Source organism: Drosophila ananassae, assembly GCF_017639315.1.
Source record: "Drosophila ananassae strain 14024-0371.13 chromosome 4 unlocalized genomic scaffold, ASM1763931v2 tig00000241, whole genome shotgun sequence".
NCBI lineage: Eukaryota > Metazoa > Arthropoda > Insecta > Diptera > Drosophilidae > Drosophila > Drosophila ananassae.
This window is the reverse complement of record NW_025319047.1, coordinates 617567-640889: the sequence shown is the minus strand read 5'-3', so window position 1 is coordinate 640889 and position 23323 is coordinate 617567. Positions and strand designations below refer to the sequence as shown.

General features: G+C 35.3%; 2 protein-coding genes and 1 long non-coding RNA gene across 3 annotated transcripts; 2 read left to right on the top strand and 1 right to left on the bottom strand.

Annotated features, from left to right (window-relative positions):
- Window positions 1-1744: 1744 nt before the first annotated feature.
- On the top strand, window positions 1745-3026 carry LOC123258052. The gene is made up of 2 exons (XR_006507959.1): window positions 1745-2630; window positions 2686-3026. It is a non-coding gene; the product is annotated as an uncharacterized LOC123258052 (long non-coding RNA).
- Window positions 3027-12876: 9850 nt separating this feature from the next.
- On the top strand, window positions 12877-15063 carry LOC123258051 (protein HOS4-like). The gene has a single exon (XM_044717960.1). It carries the CDS (start codon window positions 13482-13484, stop codon window positions 14697-14699), a length of 1218 nt encoding a protein of 405 aa, XP_044573895.1. The 5' UTR covers window positions 12877-13481; the 3' UTR covers window positions 14700-15063.
- Window positions 15064-20528: 5465 nt separating this feature from the next.
- On the bottom strand, window positions 20529-21692 carry LOC123258050 (succinate dehydrogenase flavoprotein subunit-like). Its single transcript, XM_044717959.1, has 2 exons — window positions 20764-21692; window positions 20529-20684 (listed from the first exon to the last, which is right to left on the bottom strand). The coding sequence occupies exons 1-2, from the start codon at window positions 21640-21642 to the stop codon at window positions 20664-20666; spliced, it is 900 nt and encodes a 299-aa protein (XP_044573894.1). The 5' UTR covers window positions 21643-21692; the 3' UTR covers window positions 20529-20663.
- Window positions 21693-23323: the final 1631 nt, after the last annotated feature.

Sequence of the window (23323 nt, the reverse complement as noted above, 5' to 3'; positions counted from 1 at the left end):
AATTCGAAGTAATGCCATTTGGTCTGTGTAACGCACCGTCAACCATGTGTCGTCTGATGGATGATCTTATTCCACCAGATCTACGATACTGTGTTTTCGGATATTTAGATGATTTGTGTATTGTTACAGATGATTTTCAATCCCATTTAGCAGTCCTTGTACGAATTGCACAGCAATTTCGCAAAGCAAACTTAACGTTAAATGTTAGGAAAAGCCATTTTTGTGTAACAAAAGTTAACTACTTGGGTTACATAATTGGAAATGGAGGAATATCTACGGATCCGGAAAAAATATCCTGTATTCTAAATTGGCCGGCTCCTCGTAACATGAAACAATTAAGAGGTTTCTTAGGAATTTGTAATTGGTACCGTAGGTTCATTGCTAGCTTCGCGGAGTTGTCATTTCCTATGACAGAACTGTTAAAAAAAAAGTAGAAAGTTCACCTGGACGAATGAAGCGCAGGAAGCCATGGAAAAATTGAAAGTCCAACTTACTTCCGCACCCGTTTTGCAAAATGCTGACTTTACCAAGAAGTTTTTTCTTCATTGTGACGCTAGTGATTTTGGCATTGGGGCTGTGTTAGTGCAATTATCCGACGAAGGAGAAGAAAGACCGATCGCATACATGTCAAAAAAATTGTCTAAGGCTCAAAGAAATTATAGTGTAACAGAGCGGGAATGTCTAGCAGTTATTGCAGCCATCGAAAGATTTCGGGGGTATTTAGAAATGCAACCATTCGAAGTTGTGACCGATCATTCTAGTCTAACATGGCTTATAAAACAACGAAAAAGTGCCACGGGAAGAGTCGCCCGATGGTTTGATAGAATGCAAGGATTTAAATTTACCATTTCTCATCGTAAAGGGAAAGATCATATCGTTCCAGATGCGTTGTCTCGAATGTGTGACGAGTCCATAGACAGTTTAGAGATGATAGGACCCGCAATTGACTTAGACTCACCAGCATTTATGGAGTCAGACTATGTCGAACTTCGATTGAAAGTAGAGCAGAATAAAGATAAACTTCCAGATTTACGTATACACGAAAAATTTGTGTATATCCGAACGGAGCATGCGACTGGTAATCCAGATCAAGAAGCCGATAGTTGGAAACTATGGGTTCCAGAACCATTACGAGCCCAGGCTATTTGGCAAGCTCATAATAGTGTTGTGTCTGCACACGGCGGAATGCAAAAAACTATAGAACGCTTGCGTCGCAATCTCTTTTGGCCAGGGTTATCTAAAGAAGTCAGAGATTACATTCGGAACTGTGAAGTTTGTAAACAGACAAAAGCCCCTAACCAAATATTAAGACCGCCAATGGGAGAACAAAGTATTTCCATACGTCCTTTCCAAAGACTATATATTGATATTCTCGGCCCATATCCCCGTAGTAAAAGAGGCAATACTGGATTATTTATAGTACTTGACCATTTCAGTAGATATCACTGGCTTTGTCCGTTAAAGAAAGCTACTACAGGAATTATTAACACATTTCTAGAAGAGCGAATTTTTTGTGAGTTTGGAGTTCCAGAGTCTATTGTTAGTGACAACGGCTCACAATTCAAAGCAAAAGAATTTGAAGCAATGTTGACTAAGTTTGGAATTCGACACATTTTTACCGCGCTATATTCTCCGCAAAGCAATGCAGCTGAACGAGTTAATCGCTCTTTAATTGCAGCTATTCGTTCCTATCTCAAAAATGATCAAACAGACTGGGATGCGAATTTAACTCGCAATTCGTCCGCTTTACGATCAGCTTTACATCAGTCTCTTGGATGTTCTCCTTATAAAGCTCTTTTTGGTTTCAATATGATTAACCACGCTGAAGATTACCGATTATTAAACAAATTATCACTTCTCGAAGAATCTCCTACAATGGATCGGCAAGAAAAGCTTTTATTGTTACGTCAGGAAATACAAACAAATAGTCGAAAAGCTTATGAACAGAATGTAAAACAGTACAACTTGAGAAGCAAGTTTGTGTCGTTTAAAGAAGGCCAAGAAGTGTTTAAAAGAAATTTCCAGTTGAGCAACTTTAGTCAAAACTACAATAAAAAGTTAGGCCCGTTGTTTTCGAAATGCAGAGTGAAGAAGAAATTGGGAAACGCTTATTATTTGCTAGAAACCCTGAGTGGAAAAGAGCTAGGAACGTATCATGCCAAAGATATAAAATGCTAATTCCAGCTAATCATGTCTCCGGATTACTCGACAGATTATCTGTGGTTGTAATGGTCACCTGTGCTGCCCATTCGAGTTTCAAAAAAATTAGATTAGAATAACGTCTAATCTTAACGAAACTCTCCACTTTTATCGATAGGTGTTAGCAATTTTTTTTTTTTGTTTTATTCATTCCTAATGTGCATACTAGGCGTTAGTACTTACCTTGACATTAGCCCTAGCAGCTTATTAGGTGCCTTCAAAAGTCTTTTTCTTTTTTGAGCTGTCAAACTAAGCAGACGCACACCTTAGTACCAGCTACAACATATACATAAATCAAGTGGGTGAAACACGTGCAAAGTGATCACAACAAAATAAAACAAATTAAATCTGAAAAATCCCCACACATCATTGGAAAAATAAGTAAAGCAAAGACATCAGTAAAGTCGCAAACAAACCTAGCCTGGGATCAGGTAATGATTTTCAAGCTCGCCAGCCGAATTTTTATCTCAACCTTGTTTCCATAAGGCGTCTTCTATGGCCGAAAATCCACGAGAGTCCCACCCGCACCACCTGGATTCCATACCTGGATCATTACACATAGTTTTTATCAGGATGAGTAACCCTATCAAAGATAAAAAAAAAAAAACACCCACTTAGTCTATCCCGTCTACCTTTATTCGCAAATCAATACTGATACACCGGATAGGAGAAATTTCGGATATCACCTATAAATATAAAACGATATCAAAGTATACAATAGCGAACGAGAGTCGCCTTCCAATCGTTTATTACATTTCGGTTGTTGTTCACAAACACAAGAATTAAATTACATTAAAATATTACGAACTTATAATGAACTAGAAATTGAAAAAAAAAAAAAAAAATTAGATGTAAAAGAAATGAATACGAAAGAAATTATAGATATAGAAAAATAATAGTAATAATTATATTCAATTACATTAAAATAGTATGAACTTATATTGAACTAGAAATTTAAAGAAAAAAAAAATATATATATAGTGAAAAGAAATTATGAATTCTATTAAAGTACATTAAATTCTACGAACTCGAATTGAACTAAAGAAAAACAAAAATGTAAATAAAGAAAGGCATGCAAAAAGAGAAATAATGTAGTTGTAAGATATATTTAAGAAATTCAACCTCTCAACTAATCAGCCCAACCTCTACGAGACTCCAACATGAAGGCCTTCATCGAGGATCATCACATTGGGGTGAGTGAACAAAAAAATAAAACCTAAAAGATAACTAAATACCTAAAAGAGAAAATTTTAAAAGATAACTAAATACCTAAAAGAGAAAATTTTAAAAAGATAACTAAATACCTAAAAGAGAAAAATTTTAAAAGATCAGAATGTGTAGGAGGTTAAAAATTCTAAGAACTGGTTTGTAAGATTTAAAAGAAAGAAAAAAAAAAATGTATATGAAAAAAAAAAAAAAACAAATTACCTATCAATCGGGCAATTATGCTATTCTGCCATGCTCATATCAATAACCACTAATAATCTCTGCCAAGCCGATAAGCTTGCAGACAGCAGGTGCTTGTTTGTTTTGCTTTCGTCATTTGTTTTTTTTTGCTAGCCTAAACCTTCAAGTGCATTCGAACTCAAATAGAGCAACTTAGCAACTTAAAATTTGTTGTCAATTTTAAATCTCAAATAATGAATGAGGTCCACCTTATTATTATTATTATTATACTATATTATTAAGATAGGTTTTAGCCAATAATGTTAATTAACCAAAAATTCTAAGATCATACCCGAATTGAACATGAAATTACTTCTCTTTTATTATTGTAAGATCCTAAAGTTAAGCTGAAGTTTGTGAAAATATATTACTTTAAAAAAAAAATAGAAGTATGAGGGAGTAAGTCAGTATTTCCGTGACCTTGGAAATGTGAGTAGAAATGATAATTGGGGTCTTAACAACAATTCTCTTAAGACTAAGGTAGGGTGGGTAGTGAAACCGTGTCCGAATTCTAACATCATTGTCGGCACATTTTTTTTTTTTTTTCTTTTTCTCTGTTGTGATTTCTTTCCTCCTTGTTATCATGCAATTCCTAAGCTTATCTTCTCGGGGGCAATGACCCCAAGTTTTCTGGTTTTTTTTTTTGTGCGTTCTCCACGATCAAGTGGAAATTTAGTTTCAGTAGGGACTCTTTAATGATTCTTGTAGTGATCAAATTTACTGATATTAGCAAAACCCACCCCATCTCCCGAAAGAGCTACACTTAATAAGGGTCCCGTTGCTAGTATCTAGTAAATTATGCAGTAGCTGGATTTGCCTATTATGGCAGCCCGAGAAAAACTTTGATACAGCTATGCAGGAGGTTACAACATAGCTAATGCAAGTCAGGGTCATACCGCCGCGTTATCCCGCTAACAAGCAGCGGGATGACGAATTTGTCGTTTGTCAAATCGTCGGTAAACCCAAGTTATTTTAGCTACATATAGCTTAAGTTAAAGGAAAATTTTAGCTACATAGCAGGCACTATTACTGAATTATTAATAATTCAGTAATACAATAGACTTCTTGCACTACCTCCCAAGCCACAACTGTCATTCAGTAGAAACGAAAAAACTTGCTTGACAAACTCCGCCAGCCCACTTATCATGAAACTGAAGCTATTGTATTTGCTTTCGCCAATCTGCAGATTAAAAGGTAAGGATTACTTAATGTATCGGCGTCTTATGTTCAATTTTTTGCAGTATATAGATACTGTATGTCTTTACAAAACTTCATCTACATCTAGATTTTTATCTAAATAAGCTGAACGCGCTTATAAAGCGTTACAAGACATCAAAAAATGCCAATACTCGACAGAGATAGTAAAAGACTAGCTAACTCGGGGATTCTTTGTCTTTTTTTCTGCTTAGTAAATTTCTTAAACATTTGCAGCGTAGGTTAGTTGCAATTAAAAGCGGCTGAATCTCGCTTGTCAAGCGTTTAAAACATAAAAAACGCCAATATTTTAAAGCGGATAATAACCACGGGGCTTCTTTTGCCTTTTTTTTCATTTGGTAAATTTCTTAATATTTATAGCTAAACAACAACCGTCATCCCTAAGTATCCCGCTGCTTGTTAGCGGGATCTCTTGTTAGCGCCGCGGTGGTATGACGTAGGATTGTTGTCATTCCGCTACTTGTTAGCGGGATCTATGTTAAGGTATAGTAGGGGATCTATGTTAAGAGATACCGCGAATGAATCGCGGTATGACGGTGTAATGATGGTTAAGTATCCCGCTGCTTGTTAGCGCCGCGGCGGTATGACGATTCGCAGCGGCATGACGAGAAAGGGGCTACTTGGATGATACCTTTTATTGTTGGGTGTATTACTAGCTTTGTGAGTTTGATGGCTATTAATGCTATTAAAGGTAATTACTATAATGGTCCTGGTAGTCTTACTTGCATTCCTGTTTTCCATGCCAACATGTCAAACTTTTCTGATTTTACTACTGATAGAATTAATACCTTTGCTAGCTTTATTATTGGAACAATAGCATATAAGGCCGCACAAAACATTTCTACGTTAGTAAGAGATGTTTCTAGTTTACTCCATAATAGATTGGAAGTGCAAAAAAATGAATCAGAAATCGCTAGATATAAAAAAATACAAGAGAACGTTATCTCTATTCTGTCAGAAGTAAAAGTAGGATCAAATTTGTCTAGAGATATCAATTGTTGATGTTACCTGAGTACAGATTTTTCTCATATCTCAATACTTTCTAGACTGTTATTGAGTGCTTTCACATCTGAGTTTTCCTACTGTCATCCCAGCGCGTGACGCTGGGATCTTTATTGCTTTCATAGTCTCATTTATTATTTTGTAACTAAAAAAAAATACTTTCCCTTTTTAGAGAACTGCATAAAATAGATTTGACATTGCAGTGCGTTGTGCAAACAGAATTCCCAATACTATAACCTACAGGAGGCCTTATGAATAAGAAATTTCTCTATTCACCATTGTCAATAAAAAGTATAGGAGAAAACGGTGTATTTTCTGGTTATGCGAGCGTTTTTAACATAGTTGATAAACAAAATGATCTGATATTGCCCGGAGCATTTAAGGAAAATTTAAACAGAAATAAAATAAAACTCCTTTGGCAGCATAATCCTGACGAACCTATAGGTAGCATCATAGATATTTATGAAAATGATGTTGGCCTGTATATAACCGCACATTTACTTTTGGGTATTCAGAAAGCAGAAGAAGTGTATTTGATGCTCAAAACTGGGGCAATTAACGGACTTTCCATCGGCTATATACCTATAGAGTATGATGTTGATCATAAAAGCGGAGCTAGAGTGTTAAAACAAGTGGAATTATGGGAAGTCAGTTTGGTCACTTTTCCTGCAAACTTAGCTGCTCAGGTAATCAATGTGAAAAATCAGAACAATGAACAGGAAGTGTTAGCAAGAGCGATAGAAAAAGCAAATGCTGTACTTGCAGACATGTACATTTCTGCTTAAAGTGTATTAGGCGGGCAAAGACTTTACCATAATTTGACACCTGCGTTAGTATTTGTTTAACATTTATACTAATATATATAACTCTATTACTATTAAAATTTTCTGTAAATTAAAGTTAAAAAATAAGGTAATTTTATGCTAAATATTAATAATAAGGTTAATTATGAAATTAATATTAAACGAAAGGAAAAAAAATACAGCTGGTCTACTGTATTTGCTTGGTTATATCTAAAAACGATTGGACGAATATTGCCCAAGAGATGGAATAGATGGGCAGAAAATATTTTGTACTACGATAAAACTACTGCAAACAATGAAGTTCAAACTGATGCTTTTAAGACAATAGATGGAAGTGTTCAAGTTGACTTAAAACCTGAAGTAGCAGTAAGAGAGAGCCAAAGTGGAGTAATAAGTAAGGATGGAGAGGTTCAAACTAATAAAGTAACATTTCACGATATAGCAATGCAGACCGAATACGTCGAAACAACGGATAAAAATAGTGATCAAGCACAGCAGGTTGAAGACTTACAATCAAAAAATGGCTTATTGGAAGTGAAAATTGAAGAATTGCGATCTATAATCATAAGGCTTAAAGCGGACTTACAATCAAAAAATAGCTCGTTAAAAAAGGAAAATAGAGAATTGCAATCTATAATCATAAGACTTAAAAAGAATTATAGAGAATTGGTAGAAGTTACAGATAAACAAGAGAAAGGGTTTTTAGTAAAGTTGAAGGCAAAATCTGAGATGATAGGGTGCCAGGGAAGAGAATTAACTGAACTCAGAGCAGAATTTACCAATAAAATAAACGAGCTTTTTGAAAGGGTGGAAGAAGTCAGGAAAGAAAAATCGAAGAAAAAAAAAGAAGAGTTACAAGAGCAAGTTGAACATCTGAATGCAAAATTAGAAAGAGCAAGAAATGTTGCAATATTTTCTATTGGAGAGCGTACAAAAACACTTGATGAAAATCTGACATTAAAAAATCAACAAATTGAAAGTTCACCAGCTAAAGATGAACAACAAAATGGGAAGTTAACAGAGAAAGATACACAAGGGCAAACAAAAACTAAAGCGCCAGATACAGTGAGTACAGTATCTACTGCAAAATCAACTACTGGTTCTATGAAGTCAAAAATTCCAAAGGGTTTATCTAAGCTTCGTGGGAATGAGAATTGCGATAAATTTTTATCTGATAAAAATAAAGAGTTGAAAAAAAGTTTTTCTGAATTTGAAAAGAAACACTTTTGCCATAACGTGCTTAATGAAACTATAAAGTCTCTATCAAATCAAGATGATGGCAAATTTGAAAGCAGTAAGCTGCTTGAATTATTAGAAAGTAATTTGAAACAATCCGCAAGGGAGATCATAGAAGCTAAGGTTAAAGAAGTTGTCAACGAACATTGTAACATTGGAAAAAATATGGGTAAAGAACTACGAGATGACACGTTAAAAGCCAAGTTGTCACCTTCTGTTAGAAAATGCGTAAAAAAATTAGAATTTAACAAACAAGAAGGGGTAAATAAGATTGTAGACTCTATCTTGCACAGCTTTAATAGCAAGAATAATAATAATAACGACTCAGGAGAATTGCTTAAAGAAATTGTTACAGGAAAATTAACAGAGGCTAAAATGAAATGTTTTTCAAATAAGATTCAAGAGTTACAACTGGCATTAAGCATAAGAGATAAATTTTTATCTCCAGATCAGGGAATGTGTAATCAAACTCAAGGAGGAGTAAACGAATATCAATTAACAGAAAAAGCTAAAAAAGAACATATACCTAATTCCTCTATGAGTTCCCCTAATATTGCAAGCATACATTCATTGAACGTATCCGTTCAGCGGAGTGGCAGAATAAGGTAGACAAGGTGATCTAAAAAGATAATCATAGAGCAAAAGTGAAATAATATGGTAAACCTTTTAGAACTTTGCAAAAATTTACAGCAAAAAATAGAAAGGTTAGAAGCAAAAATAGAAAGATTGGAAAAAGAGAATGAAAGTTTAAAAGCAGAAAATAAGGCTTTAAAGATAGAAAATGCTGAGTTAAGAGAAAGACTCGGTTTAAGCTCAAAAAATTCATCAATACCAAGTTCCAAAGAGTTGTATAAAATAAAAAAGAATAAGCCGAAAAGCGAAAGGAATATTGGCGGTCAGGTTGGTCATAAAGGAAGTTTTCGCGCCAACATGGATGCAGATAAAGTAGTAAAGATAGAGTTGCCTAATACTTGCGAATGCGGAGGAGAAATTGCAATATGTGAAAAACCATATATTCATCAGAAAGTTGATCTTCCAGAAATCAAGCCTTATGTAGTGGAATATCAGTTAGAACATGGCCGTTGTCGGAGATGCGGAAAGAGAAGAAGTAGCAAGTTACCGGAAGGTGTTACGCCAGATACATTTGGTCCAAGGGTTAAGTCAATAATTGCAGCGTTCAGCGGATTCTACAAAAATTCAAAACGCGAAATAGCGAGTGTCGTAAATGATATCTTCAATTTGAACATAAGCGTCGGTAGCATATCAAATAGTGAACATAGAGTTGCTTCAAAATGCAAAAAAATGTATGAGCAGATCGAACAAGAGATAAGTAGGAGTAAAGTTCTACATATTGATGAAACGAGCCATTATAACAAAGGTAAACTCGCTTGGTGTTGGATGTTTGCAAGCAATACGGCAAGTTTTGTAAAATTTACAGAGTCAAGAGGAATGAAAGTTTTACAAAATAGTAAATTCTGCAATCGCAATAGCTTGGTAATAACTGACAGGTATGCAGCATACAATTATTTTGCCGATAAAAACAGGCAAATCTGTTGGGCACATTTATCAAGAGATTTTGAAAGATTAGCACATAGTTGGAATATTGAAGTTAAAGTTCTGGGTTGTTACTTGAGAAACGTGGCCACTGAATTATTTGCACTAAAAAAAGCTTTACTAAAAAGTGAGATAGATGTTTTGAGGTTTGTCAGACGTGCCAGAAAATTAAGAAAACGTACAAAGTATTACTTGAAGGAGATATCTCGTTTACCTGAAGCAATTGGAGCCTCTCGAGTTGCAAAAAATGTTCTGAGATCTGAAAGAATGATGTGGAAATTTTTAGATGACCCAGAAAATATTCCGCTGACAAATAACCACGCTGAACGGCAAATTCGGCATTATGTCGTTTATCGCAAAAACTCATATTTTACACAATCAAAGCGGGGAAATACATTCCTTGAGCGGATAATTTCATTATACTTAACTTGGAAACAAAGGGGTCTCAATCCTTTCCAAAATCTCCTATCTATTGTTTCTTAAACCACTCTCCTGAACGGATACCATTGAACAGTCAGAAAGCAGTTAGAATAGGCTCTTAGCATAAAGCACCAGCTCCTCTTTTGTTAAAGTGTAGGAGCTATCTTCCCAATGTTGTTTTAGCAATTCCAAGTTTCTACCTAAACTTTTTCCTGGCTGGTGACCTATACTTATTAAATCATCGCCAGATAAAGGAAATTTTGGAATATTGAATGTGTTAGCAAATGAAATGTATTCATCAACATTTTCTCCAGACTCAACACCACAAATTTTCACTAAATCACAATATAATTCTCTACCAAATAAAGATATGTATTTTTTTTGCTCTTTTTCTGAGAGTTCTGTTTTGATATCGTTGGATAATAAAAATAACAGCTTTTTCTTTTGCTTGTTTGAAAGACGTAGAAACTTACTTACATATTCTCCAAGACTTAGCCTGTCATTTTTGGTGGTCCTAAGGAGTAACGCTAATTTTACTAGTGCATCAGTGCCGAAAAGAAGTGACGAAGACAGAATTTCGCATTTTACTTCTTTTGGGATAATCTTTTGCAAAACATCAGATTCTTGCATGCTCTTAAGTGTTGGAAAAGGATCATTGCACTCCAGCAATTTAAGTATTTCATCTCTTATTCTCTCTCCAGAGAGGTTTTGGATCATATGCGAATGCTTTTTGCATACGTTTAGTATTTCATCACTCAAATCTCCGACACATATTTTTGCATGAAAACGAAATGCTCTTAAAATACGTAGATAGTCTTCTTTAATTCTATCTTCAGCGTTGCCTATAAAGTTTAACCTTCGCGCCTTTAAATCCTCAATGCCACCAAAGTAGTCATATATATGGCCATGCTTATCTGCATATAGAGCGTTAAATGTAAAGTCACGCCTTGAAGCATCAGCTTGCCAATTATTAGTAAATTCTACTTTTGCATGCCTACCATCACATTTCACATCATGCCTTAGTGTCGTAATTTCAAAAGACCTCTGATTTAAGATTGCAGTAATAGTTCCATGGTTTAAGCCAGTTGGAATAGTTTTTATATTACGGAGTTTTAGCGCTTTAATTGTTTGATTGGGAAGCAAATTAGTAGCTAAATCGATGTCGTGGACATCACGTTGCAAAATTGAGTCTCTCACACATCCGCCGACAAGCCTAGCCTCACCACCAAATTCCTCTATGGCATCAATAATTAAACTAGTCTCCTGGTCAACTTGCATTTAGGTTAGTACATACTGCAAGTTCATATTATATGAAATGCTTGCACAAACCCCTATATAAAAATATACAGGGCTATGAAAATTTACTGTGCAGGTATTTGTTGCTGTTGCTGTTGATGAGATAGTCTTTCTATTTTTGCTTCTTCCATGCTACATGACGGACTCAAAGACTTCTGCTTCTCAGAGCGTTGAATGTGTTGCTTTATATCACTAACGCACTGCTCTACAACATCACAAATTTTTCCATCAGCATTTTCTGCCAATAACTCATCAAACCTCTTCTCAACCTCTGCTCTCTCAGAGATATCCTTTGAAAGGTTACAATACTCTAAGATCTCGTCTAGCTGCAGTTTTTTTGCTAATAGGCAATCTTCTTGTTCTTGCTCTTGTTTAAGTTTGGTTTCCTCTTGCTCTTGTTTTGCTAAACTTTTATTTCTATCAAGCAATGGTTCAAAATGAGCATGTCCTTTGTTTATTACATGCAAAACACTACTGTCGTCATAATTAACTTTATTGTATTCACCTGCACTTTTTGAACCTGAATTGTCTATTAATTCATGCAAAAACAAATCTTGGTTATCAACAGTCTGGTTCTCTATAACATGTAGCTTTACCTTATACTTTTCACAAAGTATTCTGCCTTCAACGTCAGGATCACCCCACCTATCGTTACGCATAATGTTTGCTGTATAATCATCTACAGTTTCACTACGGTGCTGGCCATTGTTATCATAACCATTGGCAATTGCATCTGTAAACCACTTTGGTGGATTCTTTTGTGCAAATTCCCTACAATCATTTCTTAATTTTTCGGCAGTAACTTGCTCTCCTGTCTGTTGTTCTAGACTTTGCCTGAAAGAGTCAAAAAAACAGCTTCCATTACCAATTGCTTGTCCTACATAGAAATTGTCAGGGTAAGGGTTACTATTTAAAAGAGTTATTTCTTGCCCTGAGATCCTGGGCCTTTTTATTCCAACCTCAACATCATGAAAATCACTTGGTAGCTTCCGTTTCCTAGGTTCAGCCATAGTTTTTACCTTAATTTGAGCTATATGTTACTATACCAACAAAATTATTAATAAGCAACTAATTAAGTATAGCAGAAATTTTTAAATTATGCAATAGTTGTAGCTTTAAATAGCAAATATGAGTTTTAACTGCGGTATAGTTGGGTTACCAAACATAGGAAAATCAACCTTATTTAATGCGCTTACAGAGTCAAGTGCAGCCGAAGCTGCAAATTATCCGTTTTGCACAATCGAGCCAAATATAGGCAAGATTTCGATAAAAGATCAGCGTTTGAAACAAATCGCAGCAATTGCCGGTTCAGAGAAGATAATTTATAATCAATTAGAAGTTGTAGATATTGCAGGCCTGGTAAAGGGTGCGAGCAAAGGTGAAGGGCTCGGCAATAAATTTTTAAGCCATATCAGAGAAGTTGATGCCATCGTTCATCTGCTCAGGTGCTTTACGGATGACGATATCAGCCATGTACACAGTAAAATAGATCCAATATCAGATGCTGAAGTGGTAGAAATGGAATTAATCCTAGCTGATATTGATAGCATAGAAAAAAGGCTTCCTCAATTGGAAAAGAAAGCAAAGCAAGGTGATAAAGAGCTAAAGAGACAACTTGAATTAATGCAAGAGGTACTGGCTACTTTAAAATTAGGTAAACCTGCAAGAAGTTTGGAGAATATCGATGAAGATGAGATGAAGTCGCTTCAATTGCTGACAACAAAGCCCGTTATGTACGTTTGCAATGTTGAAGATACAAATGTTATAACTGGCAATGAATTATCTAAAAAGGTAGAGAGAATGGCGGAGGAAAATAAAAGTAAATTTTATTGTATTTCAGCAAAACTCGAAGCAGATATTGCAAATCTTGATAGTGAAGAGGAAAAACAGAGTTTTTTATCGGAATTTGGCTTACAAGAATCAGGCCTTGATGGAGTAGCGCGTATTATGTATGAAGTGCTGAGTATGATAACTTTCTTTACTGTGGGCCCCAAAGAAGCACGGGCATGGCCAGTAAAAATAGGGTCAACAGCCGATAAAGCAGCAGGTGTAATCCACACTGATTTTGAGAAAGGCTTTATAAAAGCAGAGACAATAAGCTTTGCAGACTACATAAAGTATGGAAGTGAATCAGCTTGCAAAGACGCAGGAAAAATTCGCTTTGAAGGCAGAGATTATATCATGCAAGATGGTGATATAATGCACTTTAGGTTTAATGTGTAGTAATTTATCCTTTCTATTGGTTTTTTATCTAAGGCATTTTTTACTGTAGATTAATCATTTGATTATAGTATCATTTTAATTAAGCTTATGCTTGGGATATTTATGAAAAATATTTTATATTTTATATTATTAGCTGTTGTATTCGGATCACTGAGCCTATTTGCTGTAGAGCAATTTGAAGAAAAGAAAATTGAATCAGTTCATAAAAACGAAAATGTAGGTGTAAGGAAGCAAGATAGCACAAATCAAAAAGATGAGTTAAAAAGCAACGTCGATGCTAAACAAACACAAGAGGCTGAGAGCAAAAGATTAGACGACACTACCGATAAAGAGAAGCTGCAACACAACGAGAATAAAGCTTCCGTGGTTGAAAAAACTACAAGTGAAGGTGAAAGGATTGATAAAGGTTTGCCAAATGACCAGCTAGAAGGAAGCACAGACAAATTTGCTCAAAATTTACCAAATGTGGTCAATAAAGAAGTGAATAAAGATTTGAAACCAGAGCCTTTGCCTTTAAGTGCTGATTTAAATGAGAATACAGCTAACCCGCAAAAAAATCTACAAGCTGATCAGAAGATTGATATAAAAGATAATGAACTTTCAAAAAGTGATGCGAGTCAATTATTAGAGGGAAAAAAAGAAAAAGTAGAGAATCAGTCTGAAGAAAAAAAAGTGAAAGAAACAAACAGTAATTCCAAGGACCGCAATAGAGTAAAACCTATAACTAAAAAAGATGAAGAAGAGCAAAGTGAAAAGAAAAGTTTACAAAAATGGACAAAGCTAAACAGAGAACCAATAAAAGAATGGGGTCATAAAGACATACAAAGCAAGTCAATATATAAACGACAATATGATAGCCTTAATGAGCATCTTCCTACAACTGTGTTTATTGATGATTACAGTAAGCAATTTTTTTACTGCATTAAGAAGAACAACTTAACTTGCTTAAGAGGAGTAATAAGTAAGCTAGAAAAAATTGGATTAACAATTCAAGAGATACTAAGGTTTAGAAATAAATTGGGTGATACTCCTCTCATTTATTCAGTTAAACAAGGTGAGGTAGACATAGTGCGCTTTCTCTTATTACAAGGTGCTGATCTTAGAGTAGTTAATAATAATTTTCAATCCCCAATTGATATAGCAATCGAAAGAAAGCAGGTCAAGATAATAAATGCGATTGCCGAAATGATGCCACACCTTTTGGAGGATAGAAAAATAGACAATAAAGAAAGCTCAGCAATGTACGATTGGGCTGTGAAAACGAAAGAAAACAATGAGTTGCAGTGTGATAAGCAAGATGATTAGATTTTTGATATTAATTTTAGTTGGTCATTTATGTTATGGAAACGAAACAAATGATGAAAAAAATCAGATTAGTGATTTTTTAAACGCTCTGCATGATGTAAAATACGTATCTTACAGTAAAAAAGACTTTGCTGAATTTTTGGTGCAGTGCCACAAAGAGGGCGTGCCAGAAGATTTTAAGAAAGGTTTTGGTTCTAACTTAAATGGAGCTAATTTTAACCAACTGTACCTAAGTAAATCTGTTTTTGATGGAGTAAGTCTGATTGGTGCCGATTTTTCTAACACCGATTTATCCGATGTGTCTTTCATTGATGTTGATTTACGTGGTGCTAATTTTTCCAATGCTAATTTACATGGCATTAAAATAAAAGGTACAAATTTGAGTTTTACAAAATTTGTTTCTGCAAACTTAACAGATATCGTATTTGATCAGTCTAATGTTAGTTATGCTGATTTTATCAGTTCCGATCTCAAAAAAGTAAGTATGCACAACGTAATTGGTTTGCATACTAATTTCTCGAATGTGAAAATGAATTTCTCCAACTTATCAAACTCGAATGTTAGCCACGTAAATTTTAGTGATAGTGAAATAAACGATACTGTTATGCAGAAAAACAACCTTAATAATGCAAGTTTCTTTGGAGTGGATGCATATAAATTAAAGATACAATTTTCTTCATTAAAAAATGCTAACATATATGGTGCAGAGTTAAAAGAATCAGACTTTACAGGTAGCAATCTTTCCGATGCCTGCCTTAATTCTTCTATCATAATTGACAGTAACTTCGACGAAACTAATTTAAGCAACACACAAATTTCCTATGTGAATGACGATAATTCAAGTTTTGTTCAATCTATACTAAATGGTTCCAAGATAAAACATGCATATGTTTCTGAAGCAAATCTTCATGATGCTGATTTATCCAATATTGATTTTAGTTTTAGTGAACTGCATCAAGTTAATGTCTCTAATGCTGACATTCGTCACGGAAAGTTTCATAATACTAAAGTTGCAAATTCTAACATGAATGGCTCATTTTTTGACCATTCACTATTTACCTCTGCAAAGATAGAAGATTCAGACCTTTCTACAACTTCAATGTATAAGATAAAAATCCAAGACTCTCAAGTTTATAACAGTACGCTTTCTCGCCATAATATTGATTCCAGTGAAATAGAAAATTCAACATTCTTTAATTTATTAGCTGATAATTCGAGTTGGTCCAATTTAAAAGTAACTAATTCAAATTTTATTGAAAGCGATTTCAGATCTTCTTTGCTTCACGCTAATGCCTTTAGGAAAACTAGTTTTTTTCTTAGCAATTTGAGTAATTCAACAATTAGTGATATGTCTTTTCTCTCTTCAAGCATATATAAAAGTTCAGTTGTTGATGCTCACTTAACAGGTTGCAAATTTGATAATTCAATTTTGATTGACAATCAAGGGCAGGAGAAACTCACAGGTTCAGAAAATGCTATAACTTCGATTAAAGATTTGCAAGAGAAAATATCACAGGGTGAAAAATTTAATGTAAATTATTCTTACTTTGAATTTAAGGATATGAATTTAGAAAATGCCGATTTTTCTAATTCAACATTGAGTAGAGCAAAGTTTGTAAACGTTAATTTGAATAAGGCAAATTTTGAAAAGACCGATTTGCGCTATACTGTCTTTGATAACTCTTCTCTCATTGGCACCAACTTATCAAATTCTAATTTAGAAGGTTCTAGCTTTTTAAACTCTGATCCAAAAAGCACCATGTTAAAAAATGCAAAGAAAAATGACCGTAAAAAGTGAGGGCGTATTATTGGTTCTATCCTCCCCTTCTGGAGCTGGAAAAACTACTATATCAGCAAAATTACTTGAGCGATCAACTAATTTAGTTAGGTCTGTTTCTATGACTACGCGCAAGCCTCGCCCCGGCGAAATAAATGGAAAAGACTATTTTTTCGTTACCGAAGAAAAATTTCACGAGTTATGCAAAGCTGGCCAAATGCTTGAATACGCCAAAGTTTTTGAGAATTTTTATGGTATACCAAGAAATTTTATAGAGCAAAACTTAAGCAATGGAATAAGCGTTTTACTCAGCATAGACTGGCAAGGAGCATTTCACTTATTCAAGCTCATGAGAAAAAAAGTTGTAAGTGTTTTTATACTTCCCCCTTCAATGGAAGAGCTTAGGTTGCGTTTGCAAAAGCGTAATAGTGATGATGCAAGCGAAATAGAGCGCAGATTAGCCGAAGCTCAAAAAGAGATAAGCAAACGTGATAAATATGATTATGTAATAATCAATGATGATATTGATAAAAGTGTAGAAGAGATAAGCTCCATACTAAATAAAGAAAGACTTAAAAAACTAAAAGAAAAACCAAGTCTGGAAGACTGATAAAAACATCAATTTGGATATTTGCAGCTATAGTTTCTTATCCTATTTTAGCCAGTAGCACGTTTCGCAGTTTAGCTATATTTATTATTTTTTAAGATTAAATGGTTAAAATAGTAGCAACTGTTCAAGTGAGGATTTGACTATGATAACAGATTTTCTAATAGAAACTAGTTTTCTGCCTTTCCACCTATACATATACAACGTTTAGCTCAATTTAAAAGTCAAACTTCTTGGTTGTTAGTTTAGTGCTGACAACTTAAATAGCTTTTAATATTGAGGTTTTAGTATGGGTATAGATATAACTGCACTAACTACTAATGCAGATAAATTAGGTGAATGCATAGATAAAAATAAAAAGCAAGAGCAGGATAGAAAAGACGAGCAATTGTATGGCATTATAGAGAGAAAGGTAAAAAAAGAAGAACACAAGCGTGAAAAACCAAGAGGTCAAGATGGAACCCTCAAGAAGTGTAAAAGGTTATTTGAAAAAGATGCTAGTCCTGAAGTATTAACTAAATTAGAAGAATCACTTAGAGAACAAGAAAAATATTATAGGTATTATGTCCAATGCTTCCTTCCAGTGCTAGATAAAGCAATAGAACGATCGAAAAAAATATCAAATGAAACAAAAAAGCAAGTAATTTCTAAAATTACTGACAATAGCAGATATTGTTTTACCCACAACCGTAGGGACAGCGAAACAGAGAGTGGCTACGGCAGTGATGTTGGAGATGATCATGAAGTAAATGGAACAACGGACAACGACGCTCTATTACTAAAAGCGATCAAAAATGGAAATAACAGGAAATTTAGAAAATATCTAAAAGATTGTACGGATATTAGCAGCATAAAAGATGAGAAAGGAAATAATATTTTACACTTCATTGCGTCGTTGGAAAAGAAACAGAAATGCAAGTTTCTGGGTACCCTAATAAAAACGGTCACCAAGGAAGATCTAGCACAACTCATTAATAGTGAAAATCAGACCCCTTTTCAGGTAGCACTAATTAACAAGGTAACAAAAGAAAAACATGAGTCTAATACAATTCGAAGTAACGATAACACACTTAAGTTTCTTACAAAATTGTTAGAGCATGGGGCCAGCTCTGATAATTTAGAATTATCTACAGAAGAATTACAAAACTTAAAAGAGGAGCAAAAGACATACTACCGTAATTTCTTAGAAAAATTAGCAGAGCAAGGAAAGAAATCTAAATTAAAGCCAGAAATAAGAATCAATACAGAAGCAAAAATTAAAGAAATTATACCACATACCATAAATACTCCAGATAGTAATGATAATTATCTATTACATCCAGTAATTAAAAATAGTGATAAAAAACTTTTTAAAGAACTATTGGAAAAAGGTGCGGATATTAGCCTTAAAGACACAGATGGTAACAATGCTTTACACTTGATTGTTAAACCTGAAACAAAACAAAAACTTAAACTTCTCAATATATTGCTAGAAACAGGCCAAAAAGAACAATTTATAAAAGCTGTAAATGATAAAAAAGAAGGGCAAACACCGCTCCATCAGATACTCCAGCGCATACAAGAGAAGAGTGAGAACCGATCACTTAAGAAATTTGAAAAAACTAAAAGGTATGAAACCCTAAAACTATTGCTAAAAAACGGTGCAGATATTACTGTGCAAGATAAAGATGGAAAAAATGCTCTGCACTATATTGCTTTACTAAAAGGAGAACAAAAAGTTACATGTTTAGAGTTGATTTCAAATAAAGATGATGCTGTAAATACTACTAACAAGGAAGGGCAAACACCGCTCCATCAGATACTCCAGCGCATACAAGAGAAGAGTGAGAACCGATCACTTAAGAAATTTGAAAAAACTAAAAGGTATGAAACCCTAGAACTATTGCTAAAAAATGGTGCAGATATTACTGTGCAAGATAAAGATGAAAAAAATGCTCTGCACCACATTGCTTTACTAAAAGGAGAACAAAAAGTTACATGTTTAGAGTTGATTTTAAATTCGGTGGAAAAAGAGAAATTTAGTAAAGCTGCAAACGCCACTAACGAAAAAGAACGAACACCACTACAAGTAGCGTTAATTACTAAGACGACAAAAGATAAACATAATTTGGTCAATCCTAAGAGCCGTGATAACACGATCAAGTTCTGTGTAAAATTATTGCAAAATGGTGTTGATCCAAAGCAGTTAATACTACCCGAAAGATTATGGAGCAAAGAGTATTATAAAACTATAAAAGGAATAGAGAAATCAATGGGTAGAGCGCTTATTCCAGATGATATGAGAACTGAACTGAAGTGCAACTTTGGCAGGAAGTTAAAAGCACGCGATATTGTGAAGTACATCAATAATGTTGCTTGTAAAGCAGTGACAACGCTTGTATTTGCTGCTTTAGCCTGTGCAGCAATATTCAGTGCTTCTCAAGGAATTATTACAATTGCAACTGCCTCATCTATTATAGCAGTTATTGGAGTTTGTTATCTTATTTACTTGAATTTAGAAAATATTTATGAAGGATTTGGAAAAATTAAAGGAAAGTTTACTGAAGAAAAGCAACTTACACTTCAAGATAACGCACCAAAAAATGATACACAATGCAATAACTCTGTTAAAGATATAGAAAATAAGTCCAACGATTTAGAAGAGCAAGAGGTGCAAAAATCACCAAATCAATCAGAGCATACTGAGAGTCCTCCAGACACTAAAATGAGTGCCATATCAATATATGAACTCGTTGAAAAATTGTGTAGGGATAGTGTAACTAGTAAACCCTCTTCTCTGGCGCTATGAAATCAATCTCACCGCTCAGAGTTTTTTCAGCCACTTTTTTATAATCAATTTTTACGTTAATTTGCCCTTTCTTTTCTTCAAGCCACGCTATAGTGTGCTTCATCCAGTTTTTGTCATCACGTTCAGGAAAGTCTTCACGAGCATGGGCACCTCTGCTTTCCTCGCGATTAGCTGCGCATTCCATGGTAATAACCGCTTGTGGGATCATGTTAGCAAGCTCCAGTGCTTCAACTAAATCACTATTCCACATCATACTGTGATCCTCAAGTGAAATATCAGGCATCATTTTTGCTACCTTTTTTATAGCTTTTTTGCCTTCTTCTAAAACTTCAGCAACACGGAACACTGATGCGTACTTTTGCATAGTGTTCTGCATTTCGCTGCGTATTTTTGCTACTTTTAGCCCACCGGAGGCAAATCGCATTTTATTAAACCTATCTACTATCCAGTCTGTGCAGTCTGAATGCAATTTTTTATGTGGTGTACCGGATTTTAGCTTCTCTTTTGCTCTGAGCGCTGCAGCTCTACCAAAAACCACAAGATCAAGAAGCGAGTTAGAGCCAAGTCGATTTGCACCGTGCACAGAGACACACGCAGCTTCTCCAATTGCAAATAGTCCATCTACCACTTCTTCCTTACCTTGCTTCAGCGTGATCACTTCTCCATAATAATTGGTTGGAATGCCACCCATGTTATAGTGAACAGTCGGAATGACCGGTATTGGATCTTTAGTGACATCAACTCCAGCAAAAGTTCTTGCGGTTTCGCTAATGCCCGGCAATCTGAGTTTTATTACTTCCGGATCAAGATGCGCTATAGTTAAATACATGTAATCTTTTTTCGGCCCAACTCCCCTTCCCTCTCTAATTTCAATTGTTATTGCACGACTTACCACATCACGGGAAGCTAAATCTTTTGCTTTTGGTGCGTAACGTTCCATAAACTTTTCGCCCTGAGAATTAACGAGATATCCCCCTTCGCCACGGCATCCTTCTGTCATCAAGCACCCTGAGCCATATATTCCTGTTGGATGAAATTGTACAAATTCCATATCTTCAAGTGGTAATCCAGCCCTTACTACCATGCCGTTACCATCACCTGTGCAGGTATGCGCACTTGTTGCAGAGAAATAAACACGTCCATATCCACCTGTTGCTAGCACCACCCTATGCGCGCGAAATCTATGTAATGTGCCGTCGCATAGCGACCAAGCAAGAACTCCGCAGCATGTTTCGCTATCCATAATTAAATCAATCACAAAGTATTCAACAAAAAATTCAGCGTTGAATTTAAGACACTGCTGATATAGAGTGTGAAGGATTGCGTGCCCAGTTTTATCTGCTGCCGCACAAGTGCGCTGCGCTGATTTTCCTTTACCAAAGTGAGTTGTCATTCCACCAAAAGAGCGCTGGTATATTTTGCCATCTTCTGTACGAGAAAAAGGTACGCCAAAATTTTCAAGTTCAATAACAGCTTTAGCAGCGTTTTTACACATATATTCTATTGCATCTTGATCACCAAGCCAGTCTGAACCTTTTATTGTGTCATATGCATGCCAGCGCCAATCGTCTTCACCGATATTACCTAAAGCTGCACTAATTCCGCCTTGTGCTGCAACTGTATGACTTCGTGTAGGGAAAATTTTAGAAATGCAGGCAACTGAAAAATTAGTTGCAGCCATCCCAAGCGTTGCTCTGAGCCCTGCTCCACCTGCACCTACTACTACCACGTCATACTCATGTTCTATGATCTCATACGCTGACTTATCCATATTTACTTATTTTATCATTACAGGCTTATGATATCACAGAAGTAGAAAAAATCTATACAAGTTTTCTATAGTTAAGACGTCATGCCGCCGCGGCGCTAACAAGTAGCGGGATGACAGCAATCCTACGTCATACCGCCGCAGTATCTCAGCCACTAACACGTAGCGGGATGACGAGCTTATTGTCATGCCGCCGCGAACCGTCATACCGCGATTCATTCGCGGTATCTCTAGATCCCGCTAACAAGCAGCGGGATGACGATTGTCGTTTAGCTATAAACATTAAGAAATTTACCAAACGAAAAAAAAGGCAAAAGAAGCCCCGTGGTTATTATCCGCTTTAAAATATTGGCGTTTTTTATGTTTTAAACGCTTGACAAGCGAAATTCAGCTGCTTTTAATTGCAACTAACCTACGCTGCAAATGTTTAAGAAATTTACCAAGCAGAAAAAAAGACAAAGAATCCCCGAGTTAGCTAGTCTTTTACTATCTTTGTCGAGTATTGGCATTTTTTGATGTCTTGTAACGCTTTGTAAGCGCGTTCAGCTTATTTAGATAAAAATCTAGATGTAGATGAAGTTTTGTAAAGACATACAGTATCTATATACTGCAAAAAATTAAACATAAGACGCCGATACATTAAGTAATCCTTACCTTTTAATCTGCAGATTGGCGAAAGCAAATACAATAGCTTCACTGTCATGATAAAGGGGCTGGCAAAGCTTGTCAAGAAATTTTCTTATTTCATTTAAATTGCTTGTAACCTTCTTATACACTCATCTTTACCAAGAATCACCATGATATCAATGATTCCAGGTGCATCCATTACTCCAGTTATAGGGGCGCGTAATGAGTGGTATACATCGCTTATTTTCATATCGTGCAATTTTGCACATTCCTTGATCTGAGAAGATAAAAAACCCTTATTCCAATTTTCATCACCGATCTCTGACAGAAATGACGCGAGTAACTTGATTATATCGAGGTTAGATTTGACAATTTGCTCAGCCTCTTCACTTAAATCAAGTGGCGGATCTTGAATATAAAATTTTGCTAAATCCAATAATTCGGTCAGGTAGTTTGCTCTTTTTTTTAGCTCTGTCAGTCCCTGCAGTAAATAGCCCTTTTTTTTTGTCAGTTAGAGTATTTTCTCTAAGCATTAGAGTCAGAATATCTTCATTGCTCATATTACTAATATAGTGGTTATTCAAATGCTCCAGTTTTTTGAAATCGAGCCGTGCAGGTGAACGACCAATACTTTCTAAATTAAACCACTCTATTGCTTGCTCATCGCTAATAATCTCATCGTTGCCGTGACTCCAGCCAAGTCTCAGCAAGTAATTACGCATCGCTTTTGGCAATATTCCCATCTTTTCATAATCGCAAACGCTTGTGGCACCATGCCTTTTGGATAGCTTATTCCCATCTTCCCCATGGATAAGCGGCACATGTGCAAAGCGTGGAATGTCAAAATCAAGAGCCTGGTATATTAGCAGATGTTTAAAGGTATTAGTGAGATGGTCAGAACCGCGTATTATATCAGTTATTCCAGCATCATGATCGTCAATTACGACAGCAAAAATATATGTTGGAGTGTTGTCAGAGCGTAAGATCACTATATCATCAAGCTGGTTGCTATTTACTTTGATTTGGCCGTATATTTTATCATCAATAACGATCTCTT

What these genes read in the sequence shown, in the direction of transcription:
- LOC123258051 (XM_044717960.1), top strand. Translation starts at nt 13,482, where the DNA reads ATGCTTGGGATATTTATGAAAAATATTTTATATTTTATATTATTAGCT.
- LOC123258050 (XM_044717959.1), bottom strand. Translation starts at nt 21,642, where the DNA reads ATGGATAAGTCAGCGTATGAGATCATAGAACATGAGTATGACGTGGTA. An exon ending in ATTTAGCTTCCCGTGATGTG is followed by an intron (nt 20,685 to 20,763) that starts GTAAGTCGTGCA and finishes ATTTAACTATAG; the next exon opens with CGCATCTTGATCCGGAAGTA.